At 37.1% G+C, this 16,462-nt stretch overlaps 1 protein-coding gene across 1 annotated transcript; it reads right to left on the reverse strand.

Moving 5' to 3' along the window:
* Positions 1-13,114: 13,114 nt before the first annotated feature.
* On the reverse strand, positions 13,115-14,662 carry LOC113324692 (prothymosin alpha-like). Its single transcript, XM_026572989.1, has 4 exons — positions 14,523-14,662; positions 13,612-13,888; positions 13,435-13,567; positions 13,115-13,122 (listed from the first exon to the last, which is right to left on the reverse strand). Exons 1-4 carry the CDS (start codon positions 14,660-14,662, stop codon positions 13,115-13,117), a joined length of 558 nt encoding a protein of 185 aa, XP_026428774.1.
* Positions 14,663-16,462: the final 1,800 nt, after the last annotated feature.

Raw genomic sequence — 16,462 nt, forward strand, 5'->3', positions numbered from 1 at the left:
TCTTGCCAATCCAGAAAATATATTCTGCCCGTGTAGTGAGTTTGTATTCGTTGTTGATGATCAATATTAAGTTTGTTAATCGCCTCCGACTTCTAAAGGTTAATATACATACATATAACCATAGATATCGCTGAATTCGATATATGGTAAAGAATTTGGGTTTGTGTGGAATAACAAGGTTTGCATCCCATGGGCACACGTGGATTACCACAATTCTATGCTTACCGGGAGGAAATCCGACAGTCATGTGGGACCATAGGTGGGTAAACAACACCCTACAAACTTCTAGGCGGGCTCAGAACCGTGAGACTCGAGAAAACTCTTCTCCCTGTCACCGTAGAATTGCGAAAATGCGTCTTACCTACGGATTTGTACACCAAAACTATATGGCGCTTATGTGCCAACTTGGCATAAGGGACCCCCAGTGGCTGATCCAGAAACTATACTTAGGGGAAGCAAAATCTTGTTAAGGGTAGCAAGATAACAAGATTATAGGCTTGGCAAGAATTTTGGGCTTGAAAATTTAGGCTTAGAAGCCCAATAGAGACGGGTAGCAAATGCACACCCTTGTTGTGTGTTGTATTCGCCACTGGGGACCCCTATTTTTTGTGGGGGTGAGTGTGGAAGCAATGGACGATGGATATGACTGCGACATAGGAATGTATCTATCTGGTGTATAAAACCGGTAGATATGTAGCAGCTTTGGTAGAATTGTCGCTTGGATTACCTTGCATGATGGGTGCCGAGAACACTTTAGTTTCAATGTTTTTTTTTTTACAAGGGTGAAGTTTCAAGTTTACTAATGGTAATGTGATCTTGAAATATTTTAATAGGAAATAGACATCCTGTTCGAACGATTTAAGTCTTAACTTTTTTTTTTTGATTGGCAAAGAAAAGTTTGTTGATTAAAAAAAGAGGGTATAAAAGAATTATGCCACTCTGAACAGGTCACAAAGAATAGAAAAGAACAAAAGAAAAACGCTAAGAACAACTAATAGCTGATCTCACCCACAACTAAGAGTTTCTACGACCCAAAATCGAAGACTTAATAAACAAATCTGTCTCACACAGAAAATTCTATTGAATAGATAAATATGTCCCCCACAGAAATACCTACGAGTTTTTGTTCCGTTTTTTGATAAATCAAGGTGAAGAGGAACCAATTGATACACCAGACTTATATTCCCGAAGAACAACCTAGTAATATCAATCACCTCACAATAATCTTAATCGTATGGTAGCGAAACAAGATATTATGGAATCACAAATGACGAGACGAAGATGTTTGTGACTACTTTTTATCTTACCTATCAGAGATTGAATCTCGAGCAAATCTTAGAGAAGATTGTACTCAACACGATAGAACAAAGTAAGATCAGAACACGCAACTACAGAGAAAATAGTTGGGTCTGGTTACAGAATCCCAATGAAGTCTTCAAGCCGTTAACCTATAATGGTCTTAGGAAAAACCTAGGTTAAAGGAGAATCAACTATAGACGCAACTTTTTAGAGCATTGCTCGGTTGAACTTGCAAAAATTTCTATCTCAAGCTTGTTGTCAAGTTTAGTTGTCAAAACTATAAGTCTTGATTTCTAGTCTACTTATAGTTAAGTCTCGGATTAGGATAGAATGTGTAGTTGAGCATTAGACTTCACGGCGTTCATCGATTGAAGACGAAGAACTACTAGGGGAGCTTGTGGAGCATTAGTCATATATTTATAATTAGGACTACATTTCGTATGGAATCTCTGATTCTAAAATTTGGTTTCCTAGGCATACCAAGATTTACCGAATTGACATAACTAAAATTGACCCATGCTTTAATATCATCCGAATTAAAGGTTTAATCATCAAAATTCGAAAACCCAAGTCTAGCATGAACGTTTATCTTTTGTTGTGTTTATGCCAACTTCAATCCCAAAAAGGATTACAAAAAAGAATTCAATCAAACACCAATCCAGTTTGACGCAGACTGATCAATTAATTGGATCACTTGTTCATTTGAAAATAAAAAGAGACAGCGGAATCTAGTTCTTAAATCAAAAACATGAAGAAGAAATCCCCTTGGTATGCAGCATCGACAACTTTACTTTTTTTCATCTCAACTGGTTCATGCACGCATAATTTCAACCAGTTTTCCTTGAATTGTACAGTCACAAAGAAAAGGGCAAGGGAGAAAAACTATAGGAAAAGGCTGAACTCCTCCTTGAAAAGAAAAATGGGTTTTCTGTTTAAATTGAGTTATAAATACAAAATACTAAAATGCCCACACCACCTTGGCTAAACACTTGTCAGGCATACTCAATTCTTTTGTTTCCAAAGGAGTTACTAATCATGCACACATATATTACTAAGGCATAACCTAAAAGTGTCACATGCACTTGAGTACTGGACTCTTTGGCACTCTAAGGCAACTCGGTTTATGGGTTTTCTTAAGCCCGAAATAAAAGATACCGATTATCACAAAATCGGTCGATGCTAATCAACATACAAACCGATTACTCTGCATGCTCTTCATGTTCGAAGAACAAAATCCAAAATCTGTTTATATGATATGTCAACATAGACGGATTCTGGGTAGATCATAGGTTTTGATTTTCAAAAATCGAAGTTTTAAACTTGTAAATCAATGAATAAACATAAATACTGGAACGGGTTGATGGAGATTTACCTTTTCTTGATTGGATCGGAGATGTTGGAGAAGTTTTGTTTGAGAATTTTGCATGATTAAAATGAAAATAGAAAGTTCTTTTAGTTTAGGTTTTTATGCTTTTATTTTTTTACTGAAAATGGTATGAGTCAGTATTTATATACCTGGCGTTTTTAGGGGCCAAAGGATTTAGGGGCCAACAATAAAACAAAAAAGGTCACCCAAAGGGAAAATGTAGCCATCCCTTATCTCGCGTAATTCGTAATGGCGAAATTACCCATATATATTCGGAGGATATGATAACATTGTTATCCTCCGATTGCAATCGGAAGCCAAAATATTTCCCAGACTAGTCGGTGCAGTATTAGAATGATTTGTGTTTCATTTTTTCCATTTCTTTTTCATTTTTGAGTTGTTAGAGTTATAGAGAAGAAGGTGAAGGCTGCTATAATCGGAAGGGAATACAACTTAACAACCTACCGATTATAAGGAGCCACAGATCGAACCCTTGCCATATTCCATATGTTTTGAGTGTACACAGCCAGCCATAACCACTTGGTTCGTGTTTTGGATGCAGCGTTAATCGGGAGTTAAATATATTACAAAACCTACCGATTATAAGTTGCCCCAAATTCAAATTTTGAAAGCTACCATAATCGGTAGATATGCTAAATACAATACCTATCGATTATTGGTTTCTCCACATTCAACTTTCGTAAAATTAGCCGTTTGAGTTTTTGGGAAAAACAAAAAGAGTCGTTGGACCCTAAACCTATATGAAGAAACTCATATCTATCACCCCAATTGCACCAAACTCTTTCCTCTCTTCAGTTTTAATTTTCATAACAAAAAACATGGATATTGCTTTTGCCGAAGAAGAAGATTGTGCTATTTATAGAGCGTGGGTTGTGGTAACTGCTCATGATCGTGTTCACAAGCTCCACAAATCGGAATCCGAAGAGCAGATATGGAACCGTATCTTAATGGTATTTGAGGCCTTAGATGGTAATCGAATTCGAAGATCATCCAATGACATTAAGATGAGAAAGAATGCGCTCGATAAGGAGATTGACAAACTTGAAGATGAGAAACGGTTTGTTAGGAACGCTTTTCCTTGGTGGACGTATGAAAAACGAGTAAGTATCTCTGTAACTCCAACCCACATTAACAAAAGTTAGTACTAACTTGTTACTCATTCGTAATTTCAGAGAAATCTTGTGGATCGCCGGTATGTGGACCTCTACGGGAAACGATTTGAACATGAAGGATGCTACAAAATCAAGAGGGACAATTTCTATGGTCACTGGAAGTTATGATCTGTTTTAATACTTTTATGGTCAATTAGGAGTATGGATTTAGGTGCTTTTGACGAAATTGTAAGGTTAAGGCCGTTTGAACTTTATGTAATGGATGTAATCGGAGTATTATTAATATAAAAACTAGACGATTATACGAAATCGGTAGATTATGTTGTTAAACAACCTACCGATTAAAATATTCGGAGGATAATTTTTTTGTAAAGTTCCGAATGTACGATGGCCCAAAAATCAGAATTTGGAAAACTTATACTTTTCAAATTTTGTCTTTGAAATAATCGGAAGTTAAATTAGTTACCAAAACGTCCGAATATGGGCTGTCTAACCTTCAATATTGGCCCTTGGAACCACCTGGATCCATGGCGTGGTTTGTTTTGAACTTGTAATATTCGGACGATAATATTTTTGTAAAGTTCCGAATGTACGATGGCCCAAAAATCAGAATTTGGAAAAACTTATACTTTTCAAATTTTGTCTTTGAAATAATTGGAAGTTAAATTAGTTTCTAAAACTTCCGAATATGGGTTGTCTAACCTTCAATATTGGCCCTTGGAACCACCTGGAGCCATCGCGTGGTTTGTTTTGAACTTGTAATATTCGGAGGATAATATTTTTGTAAAGTTCCGAATGTACGATGGCCCAAAAATCAGAATTTGGAAAAATTATACTTTTCAAATTTTGTCTTTGAAATAATCGGAAGTTAAATTAGTTACCAAAACTTCCGAATATGGGCTGTCTAACCTTCAATATTGGCCCTTGGAACCACCTGGAGCCATGGCGTGCTTTGTTTTGAACTTGTAATATTCGGAGGATAATATTTTTGTAAAGTTCCGAATGTACGATGGCTCAAAAATCAGAATTTGGAAAAACTTATACTTTTCAAATTTTGTCTTTGAAATAATCGGAAGTTAAATTAGTTACCAAAACGTCCGAATATGGGCTGTCTAACCTTCAATATTGGCCCTTGGAACCACCTGGAGCCATGGCGTGGTTTGTTTTGAACTTGTAATATTCGGAGGATAATATTTTTGTAAAGTTTCGAATGTACGATGGCCCAAAAATCAGAATTTGGAAAAACTTATACTTTTCAAGTTTGTCTTTGAAATAATCGGAAGTTAAATTAGTTACCAAAACGTCCGAATATGGGATGTCTAACCTTCAATATTGGCCCTTGGAACCACCTGGAGACATGGCGTGGTTTTTTTTGAACTTGTAATATTCGGACGATAATATTTTTGTAAAGTTCCGAATGTACGATGGCCCAAAAATCAGAATTTGGAAAAACTTATACTTTTCAAATTTTGTCTTTGAAATAATCGGAAGTTAAATTAGTTACCAATACTTCCGAATATGGGATGTCTAACCTTCAATATTGGCCCTTGGAACCACCTGGAGCCATGGCGTGGTTTGTTTTGAACTTGTAATATTCGGAGGATAATATTTTTGTAAAGTTCCGAATGTACGATGGCCCAAAAATCAGAATTTGGAAAAACTTATACTTATCAAATTTTGTCTTTGAAATAATCGGAAGTTAAATTAGTTACCAAAACTTCCGAATATACCACACAAATCATTGTCATTTGAACTTGTCTAACTTAGTTACCCAAACAAATTTCCGAATGTACAACAAAAATCATTGTCATTTATCTGCTCTTCTTTACTTTACGACCTTGACTACCTCCCAGTCCTGCACGACCACGGGTTTGAGCACCTTCAGTTGGAGCAGCTTCAGTTGGAGCAGCTTCAGCGCTCGATGAAGCTCGAGTTCTTTTACCCGTATTTGATACTGCCACCTTGGGCGGATGCCTCTTCGTTACTTTCTCCCCAAAATGGGCAGCATAATCTTCGTTATCCATATTATCAACTAGATCTCTAGCCTCTTTGATCTTCTCAGCTGGCATGGGATCTCCGCTCTTCAGGCATGCAGTTAACATTTTGGAAACACGCTTGAACCTATTCACCTGTTTTTTATACGTAATGACATAACATCAAACGGTAACCTAAGATTTATAGGAATAATATAAAATGAACAAAAATATAAGAACACGCACCAGTCTATCATAACCAGCTGGTTTGTCTTTGATGATACAATTATAACTTGAACCCGCCGCAGTAGTGTTGGATTTGATTTCACGGATAACCAAAGGATGTGATACCTTGTTATACCAACTCATATAGTCTGGAGAATTTTCATCACCTCGGGTGGTTCGTCTACCAGTGTCGATAATGAAGTCATTCCTCTTATCCCAGTTATCAAGAACAGTAGGTGGGACTGTGTGAACAATCGTGAGATTGTCACCACTAGAAGAACACAACTCCAACTCCAATTTGTAGTAATCCCCCATTTTCTCCAGAGGTTGATGTTGTATATACCCGTGTTGTCGCATCACCCTAGAGGGGTTATACATCACATATCCTGTGGGGTGCCACAATGGTCCAAAATAAAGGGACAAGTCCGACCGAACATTTATATGCCCACTGACTCGATCTTCCTTGTATGGATCAAAGCATACGTCCGAGGCCTTCAATTGGTCCAAAATCTCCCTCATGCGAATCAACTGCTGCTCCTTTGTCCTAGAACGGTTGTCTTCAAATATGTACTTTGTTCCTCTAGGAGTACCTTTGCACCACCCCGGGTTCTCTCCGGTCAACTTCAGGATAGGAAAGTGGTCATAGATCCATGCCTATATACATAAGAAACCAAGTTTTAGTAAATAGATTGTGTATATTCGGTAGTAATTTCCAAACATTATTTCCGATTATATATAATTGGAAATAAAACTGAGTACCTATCCATCGAATACCCAACATTCAGAAATAGATATAGATCATTTCCTAACGAATATGCGTCATTTGGAGTTCAGTAACCTATAGTTTTTCTGGCATGTATATTCGGTAGTAATATCAAAAGAATATTTTCGATTATATATAATCGGCAATAAAACTAAGTACCTAGCCACTGAATAACAAACATTCGGAAAATTAGATGGATCATGTCCTACCGAATATGCGTCATTTGGAGTTCAGTAAACTCTAGTTTTTCTGGCCTGTATATTCGGTAGTAATATCAAAAACATATTTCCGATTATATATAATCGGAAATAAAACTAAGTACCTAGCCACCGAATAACAAACATTCGGAAAATTAGATGGATCATGTCCTACCGAATATGCGTCATTTGGAGTTCAGTAACCTATAGTTTTTCTGGCCTGTATATTCGGTTCTAATATCAAAAGAATATTTCCGATTATATATAATCGGGAAAACAATTAAGTACCTAGCCACCGAATAACCATCATTCGGAAAATAAGATGGATCAATTCCTACCGAATATGCGTCCTTTGGAGTTATGAATATGCATCATATGTATTGTCTACCGAATAACTATAGAGTGAGTTATAGAGTTAAAGAAAAAACCTGCAATAGAGCCACGTTACCGGCAACTTGGCAGGTTCCTAGACTCGACGCCTTTCTCAACTCTTCCATCAATAATGCTAGGCATGTCGTGCCCCAAGAATAGTCACCGACTTCATGAAGAGGATCCAAAAGTTGTATGAGGTTGGCGTCGATCCGGTTGCCAGAAGTATTGGGTAATATGACACATCCCAATACACAGAGGAGATATGCAGTGGCAGCGTGGTTCACTTGCTCATCAGTTAACGTTCCATTCTTTTCCTTCTCCAAGGTGCCTCGGAACATATTCATCAAAGATGTAATGTTGATCTGTCTTGTTCTATAACTGGCATGCCTCCTAAACTCTGTTTTTGTTGTCTCTTCATCCCAACCTAAGCACTTGTTAGTTAGAGAATAAAGTTGTGCCCAACTTAACTGCTTTGTGTAGTTAAACTTCACAGCTGTGCCTTGGTCGGGAAGGTTAAGAATCTGCACAACATCATCCGGGGTAATCGTCATCTCCCCAAACGGCATATGGAAAGTATCGGTCTCAGGATACATTCTCTCCACGAACGCCGATATGGCCACACGATCATGTTCCAACAATGAATTCTCGGCGGCATTATCTAACCCCGAGTTGGAAACAATTGTCTTGAACCTTTCACATTCACCGGATAAAGGCCACACAAGCATTTTTGTTGGTGCGGCGGTAGGTTTGAGTAGACGGACCGCATATTGATGATCCTATTAAAGTACATAAAAAAATCCTTAATACAAATATTACGATATAACACATAGACAATACATTAATAAAAAATAGTAATTTTATTACCTCGGTTTCGTATATTTCTCTGGCCCATGAGTCTTTGTATCCAAATAGCAATTTTCCTCCATCCGCTGGTAGCCCAAGGATTGTGCCTGTTGGAATACCCTTCTTCTTCAAGTGCTGAGGGACAAGATGTGATGCTTTCTTAGCAATATCCTTCTTTACACCATCTTTTCCTTTTTTGGATTTTTGGGTACCACTTGGTTGTACTTCTTCTTCTACTCTTGGCACTGGATCAACTGGTTCAACACTTGGTCCTGCACTTTGTTGAGCGGCTTGTTCAACACTTGGTCGCACCCCTTGTTCACTGCCTTGTTGTTCAACACTTGGTCGCACCCCTTGTTGACTGTTTTGTGCTTGTTCGCTTTGTTGAGCACTTGAATTATCTTTGGCACTCCTTTCCCTCCTAGCACTAGCTGTCACTTTCTTCCTCCCTTCTCGACTTTGTCTAAACAACAAAGAAAGGAACAATATTTACAAACTATACAATCGGAAGACAAAGTATGGAAATATAACCCGAATGTACACATTCGGACGTATGAAGACACGTATTTTTCTCGAATACAAAACAATCGAAAGCTAACTAAACATATTTGCAACCGAATATGCATCAATTGGAGTTCGGAAGCTGTAAATTTTTCATCTTACACAATCGGAAGACAAAGTGCACATCTATAACCCGAATGTACAAATTCGAAAGTAAGAAGACACATATTTTTTTCGAATGAAAGACAATCGGAATATAACTAAACATGTTTACAACCGAATATTCATCAATTGGAGTTCAGAAACTCTAAAATTTTATCCTACACAATCGGAGGTATAAAACATTATATTGTCTTCCGAATAAATACTGGCCCCAAAATGGGATTTTTCCTATATCAGAAATTTTGAGATTTTTTCAATATATACATTCGGTAGTGAGTGTTCTTCCGAATACTGTGTGTCTACTTAAATATATTCGGTAGCCAAAAAATTCATTAAACTACCGATTATTAGCAATTTGTATCCAGGAAGATATGGCCACCAATATTCGGCAGATAATTATCAAATCTTTCTCCCGAATATTGTCGATGTTCTTGAGAAATGAAGAACACGACTACATTCGGAAGTAAATGAGCATGAATATCGTCCGAATCTGGATAAATAACCGAAAACCCTAGAAATTTTTTTTCTCGATTCGACGAATTAAAGCGAAATAAACCCCAAAAATGATAGATTCTTACCTAATTGGGGCCATTTGAAGTTGACGAAGTGTTTGACTATCGGAATCGCCACCACCGACTACATTGCCGGGTACGCGTTCTTCGCGTTCTTCTTCATTTGCAGCAACAATTTCTTTATTTCTTGCTAAAATCCCAATATTAGGATCGATACCCCGAGCAACATTTTTGGTTCTAGGTATGTGGGTTTCATTTCTCTTATCCATTGTTTTATAAACGAATCGACGATGTTTTGATTTTACGATTCGCGGCGATGTTTCGGTTGAACGAGGAATTTTTTTTTTCTTCCACAATCGGAAGATAATAGGAAACTGGAAGAAGAAGAGTTGAAATGAGTAGAATTGTTTTTGATTTGGTTTTTATACAGTTTTACCAGAAGGGCATTTATGTAACTTCAATATCATATAGGGTACCCCTTAACTAGAGTCTTTGGCTGGGTATAAATTGATTGCCCCTAAATCCTTTCGGGTGGCCCCTAAAAACGCCAGGTTTATATAGGTTAGTTTTAGGAATTAGTTTAGAGTAAATTAGACTTTTTGTTAAGTTTGGCACCCTATAACCATAAGGTAGAGTTGGGAGAGAAATTGATAAAATCTAAATAAATGGCATAGCCCCAAGCTAGCCTGATAAAACAAAGTACATTTTAAAAACCTAGCTTGATTGGGGGCCATGAAATTTAATTGGGGGCCTTGCACTAGAGGATAAAAAGATCACCCAATCCTAATTTGGGTCACCCTTTAAAAAATTATTTTCTAAATGGCTAAAATACCCCTGTGTGATTAGTATTAAGAATTAATTAAGTTGATTAGTGTGGTAAGTGTGTTTAGATTATAATCTGATTTTGGGATAAAAATTTGGGAAATTTTATTTTTGGGTTTTTATGTGTTGAGAAGAAGAGGATGAGTTTTGAGAGGAAAAACTAGGGTTTTTAGAAATGAGTGATTCAAGTGGAGGGAATGAGGTTGGTGAAGCTTCAAATAACAACCATGATTGTGTTGATGGTAAAATTGTCTCAACTAATCCCATGGTTTGGATGTTTGATGAAGACATGTTAATAGAGGAAGCCATAAATAATGGTGAAAATGAAGAACCTATTGCTAAAAATGAAGGAACCAACCCTCAAAATGAGGAACCCCAAGCTCAAAATAATCAGGTAAACATCTTATACCCTTCGATTTGTGTGTTTGTTGCTCCAAGTGGTCAATTCATGGTCATTATGAAAGTATTCAGAATGAGGGTCGTTAGAGTCGGGTGTTGTATAAACCAACGACTCTTTATGGTCGTCAGTATATTGACACTTCCAATGACGACTTAAACCTGTAACTTTTTCAAAAATCGTTAGGGTGGTGTGATAAACACTGACGACTCTTTTAGCTAGGTCACAAAGGGTCGTTGGTTTTTTATGTTTACAGACAAACGACTCTAAAACCAAAACTCTCAGTAAATAAAACACTTAGAGTCGTTCGTTTTCTTAGTTAATATAATAACAACCCTTGCACTGGATTATCATAATTTTTGATTTCATAGAATCGTAAAAGGCATACATCTTGCATAGCGTTGCATTTAAGGAAATGAATACAGTAGATAATAACGGTGCACTTATACGCTTAACCATAACTGGCGTAATTATACATAGTGCCTTCCAAGATAAAGTAGCAATGGTCAAACTCAAACTTTTTCCCACGAAGAACCTCATATCGCGCATACGCCTTCCCCAACTGAAAACACAAAACAAAAACTTAGTTAGTATTGTTCAAAGCTTTTGATAAGTTTTACCTCTTGTTTAAGTACTTACTTTTATAGCACCCAACATATTGGGCATGGCTTCCCTTACAGCCTTCATTTCTCTTTTGAAAGCATCACATTCCAATTTTATCTCCTCGAACCGTTCCTTGACGATTTTCAAAGACCTTGAGTTACAATTTCCGTCTAACGCCACAAAAACGATGAATACACGGTTCCACCAAGAATCCGATGTTTGATCAACGTCTTTTTCTATATCTTCAAAGTGGTTTGTGACTATTTCCCAAGCTCTCACAATGGCACAATTCTCGTCATCAGTGTACAGAATACTCATGGTATTTCCTCTACTTTTTTCTCTTGGATGATAAATGAATGAGAATGAATGTGGAGGTTGAGAATGATGGTTTGGTTGAAGAAGGGGTGAGATATGGGTCTCTATTTATAGAAATTTACGACCCAACAGTCACTTTTTTTAATTTTTCACCGTTGCCCGACTCAACCACATTAAGTGAATTTAAAATTCACATTAACTGCTGCGTGGGTCGTTACAGGATATATAAAGAGTGTGGCGACTCTTGTAGGTGACAATAATCGTTTTTTGGAAGGTTTATTGGCTGAAGACTCTAGTATGAAAAAATCTTTGTGTTTAGTGACATTTAGAGTCGTTAATATTAGTTTGTACAAAAATGACGACTCTTGTATAATATTTCAAATAACTTTACAGTCGTCACTTGTTTATGTATAACCCATGATGACCTTTGTTTGGAATATTTACTGAAAAGATATTTGAGATCGTTTTATTGAATTGAAAAAAACATACATGTACTATGAAATAAAATATAAGGAAAAGACATAAAATAGTTCAATACATTTCTCTTGAAAACCTATACGAGATTAATTATATTGGGTGAATTGCCATTCAACTGTCTCCAAGATAGTGTAGCAGTCTTCATGCAAAAACTCATGGCCGTACTTTAATTCGTATTGGCTCCGACCCAAAGTATACTGGAAAAACAATTTTTTTAATAAGTTAGCATTGTTGAATAATCATAACCGAATAAATAATTTTTGATGAACGACCTATTGATTAACAAGCTTACTCTATCCATTCGAGGTTCGTTGGGAAGAGCGTCAGCCCGAGCTTTCAATTCGTCTCTCAGCAATACACATTCATTATATAAATAAGCATACCTTTCCCTTATCTGCTGGAGTGTCCCCCTATAAAGATTTCCGTTTAGTGCTTTAAAATCCTTAAACACACGTTTCCACCAAGCATTGGATGTTTGATCCATGTTAAGGTGCGGCACTATGGTTGGTTCTTGGTTAGCGGCCACCCATTGCGCTTCCTCAAAGTCGTGCTTCCTGAGAGTGGTGTGTGCTCTAACAATAGAAACATCTTATAGATTATTGAACTGAGTTGGAGCCATTTTTAATGTTTGAAAGTGATGGGTGACTGATTTAGGAAGATTGAAAGTGATGGGTGAATAAGTTTGGAATAGATAGGTCTCTATTTATAGGAAAAAAACACCCAACGACTAGTTTTTTAAAAAAAAAACGGTTACTTCTGCAATAACTGCACCTATAGTCAAAGTTACCGTTGGTTTTCAAAGTCTGCAATAACTTTGTACAGAGTCGTCAAGTATAAATTTCATCCCAACTAGGCCTTCTCTTGAACTTGTCATTGGTTGATTTACCTTCGATCTGCAATCCTAATATATGTTCTGCATCATCAGGAGTCAATGCCATCTTGCCAAAAGGAAATTGGAATTGTCGACTTCAGCGTAATACCTTTCACATAAACTAGATACTGCGACCTTGTCATACACAATCACAAAGTTCACAACGACATTGTACAAACCGGAGTTATCAACATAGTCTCTAACTCTTGCACATTCACCTTCTAGCGGCTACAAATCCATTTTATTAAAAGAAGATTGGTGCCTGAAATTGCTTGCGGCATTCTTATGATCCTACAAAACATAAACAAATAAATATTAAAAAATAAATTAGAAAGTTAACATCAAATAATCATATAGCAAGCAAAGTTGGGATTCTTACGATTGTCTCATAGATGGTATGAGCCCACGATCCAGGATATCCAAATAGAACTTTTCCGACATCTCTGGGTTCTCCTCTAGGTTTACCACTTCGAATAGGAGACAACATCAAATGAGGAGCGGGAATGTGTCTTGCGCTGGGTGCAATATCTATTCCATCCTTCTTAACCCTCTTTACCGGCTTCGACTTTGTATTCTATTCCTCAGCTTCTACATATTTTTTACCTTCATCCTCTTCATCCTCCTTATTACTAGCATCATTAACTTCATCCTTTTCATCATTCTTAACTCCAGCATCATCCCCTTCATCATATTCCTCCTCCTTATCACCACCATTATTACCTTCATCGCCTAACTCCTCCTCATCACCACCATTACCATCATCAGAATCATCATCACTACCATTTTTTCATCATCCTTATCATTCTCTTCTTCCTCTTGTATCTCATCTTCTTGTATCTCGTCTTCTTCACCACTATTGTTAGCGGAAATAACAGGAGAGTCTGATTCTGACGAATCCGACAACTCATTACCTTTGTCTCTTGGTTCGGTGATAGAAAATGATACCTCACTCGGATTTCTTCCGCGTAATGGACTGGCAAGTAAGTATTTATCATGTCCGGGAGGTTTGGAAGGAGTAATTATCGTTATTGCAACCTTTTCTTTGGTTTTCTTGGCACTATATTCCAAACACATAAAAAAAAACCAGTAAGACATCGACTTTATGGTATCAGTTAAAGAGTCATCATTGGAATGGTCTACAAAACTAACGACCTTTTTTTACAATGTGACGACTCAAATATACACGGTAAAGACCCTTTCAAATATTTGGACAAGGATGGTGATTTTGGTTCTTAAAGGGTCGTTATCGTGTAACTATGGGTCGTCAAAATGGCAATGACGATCCTAGGATTTGGGTTGACGACTCTAGGGCATACCTAAATGATGACTCTATGGGACCTAAGATGACGACACTATCATTTTTTGGAAAAGAAGGCTGTTCGAGTTCCATCTAGAGTCGTTAACCAATTAACAAGGGTCGTCAAACCAGAGTCGTCATCTTCAACCTTATATACTAACGACTCTTTTCTAGGTCACAGAATGTTATAGTAGCAGAATTAGGGTTGTCATCTTCAACCTAATACACTAACGATTTTTCATATCATACGCATGAAAATCAAAAGTCGTTAGGGGTTTCCATTTCGATACTAACGACCCTTACACTGTAACCGCTAATTTTCAGTTACCAAAATCAATTTCACAATCAAAACACAATAAAAAATCGAATAGAAGGTGGGTTGAAGTTCAAATACCTTCTAATTGGAGCCATATCTTTCTTGGGTTTCGATTTTTTGGGTTTGGGAGTTCTTCCCTCGACGACCTTTGCTTTGACGGTTTCAACGAGATCAGGGATTTGACGTTCTTTGCGAGCGGTCTGCTTTGTACGAGCCATGTTTGTAGAAGAAGTTAATCGTCGATTAAAGTTTTGTCATCGATGATTACGCGATGAATCGGTTGAAGAAAAAAAAAATCTCGGTGGAGTCGTTAATGGTGGTGGTGGAGAAGAGAAAGGGGAGGAGAGGAAGATGAAAAGAAAAAAGAGAAACTGGTTTTCTCTTTTGGTTTAGGATTAGGGTATATAAATTGGGGGCTTAATTATGGTTTCTAATTAGATTTATTTTTAAGATTTAGATTTAGCAAAAGGTAAAACAGTCTTTTCAATATCGGTTTAATACACCCCTCAAAAAATTAGGGTGCAAATAAAAAGTTCCGGCACCCAATTAAGCTAGGTTTAAAAACTTTGAATTAAAATATGAGCATAATGTAACTCTTTACGGACAAGAACATTAAACAATTACCTGTCTAACTCTATTAATTTATCAGTTCCCAAAGAGACTGCACTAGGAGTATGAATCACTAGTCGAAAAATATCATTCTCAAATCCTTTCTTCTCATCAATTCTGTGGGTATTCAAATCCAAATCCCAAAGCAGCAATCTGTTCTTTTGTCTAACTAGCAATTTTCCATTCTCGATGTTCACAACTTCCACATCCAACTTATTCGGTGAACATGAGATATAATTCGGCATAGAGTATTCGAAAAGGGTCACACCGTGTGCTTTTCCCCAGCTATTTGTTGCGTCATTGAGAACCCATAACACAAGTTCAGTATATGACAAAAGAACACATAAACCCAACTTCCCTTCTATCTCTGTTAAGTGCATATAATCATGCTTATAACCAAAGAGACCAAAAGGATAACCTGCCTCACAGGAAGCTCCACCATGTTGCATCGTGCTTAACTTATTTGTTCCGATTTCAAATGTCATAATTGAATTTGAACAATTAACCTCACCACTACTGTGAATCTTGTCAACCATCCAATACAATGTCCCGTTTATGATCATTGGGGGTCTTTCACTCCTAGGTATATAAGCATATCTGCCGATGTTTCTTCGTAATTTGGATCCAAAACTTAGTATGTCAAAAGCATAACTTTCACTTCCAGCATCTTCCCAGTATATAAGAAGCACCTCGTATTTCTTGTTGTGAGGATTGAAATAAAATCCACATACCTGAAAGCGTAAGCCTTCCATCGTAATGGTTACTTGTTCTTCTGTTGTAGGATTCCATATGACAAAAATTGATCTCCATGAGCTATCTTTGTTCTTAAGTAAAAGAAATCCGTCACAAGAATCGTAGAGCATGAGCGGAAACTGTTTGTCCATATAGCAGAAATCAAGTTTTAGGTTTGATTCTTCAACTTTTTTAGCCTTCTCATCCATAAAATAAAACTTGAGCTCTCGGTCACTAGATTTTGAAAAAGATTGCAGTGCGATGATTGATGTAGCTTTAGTAAGATGTGTGCGAATAAAGAAAGGATTTTTGGCTAAGATTTCAAGGAGTTTAGACGCACGTTGGCACCGGAAGACACATTTCGGTGGGAGTCTAATAAGTATGTCTATGATGATATGATTAGGGAGATCAAGGAGATTGGTTTCAACTGTCGGAGAATCAATAAGAGGAATAGGATTGTCAACTAATGTGAGATCAGGCTCAGGGTCATCAACTGCTGGAGAATCACGAATATGATTGTCAACAACTAATGTGAGATCCTGGAGGGTTTCATTTACTAATGGTTGATCGACGAGAGGATCGTGAACTAATGTGAGATCAGGAAGCGGATCATCATTAACTCTGATATGATCAGGTAGAGGGTTTTCAACTGCTGGAGAATCAAGAATGTCATTGTC

Source organism: Papaver somniferum, chromosome 11 (genome assembly GCF_003573695.1).
Source record: "Papaver somniferum cultivar HN1 chromosome 11, ASM357369v1, whole genome shotgun sequence".
NCBI classification, from domain to species: Eukaryota; Viridiplantae; Streptophyta; class Magnoliopsida; order Ranunculales; family Papaveraceae; genus Papaver; species Papaver somniferum.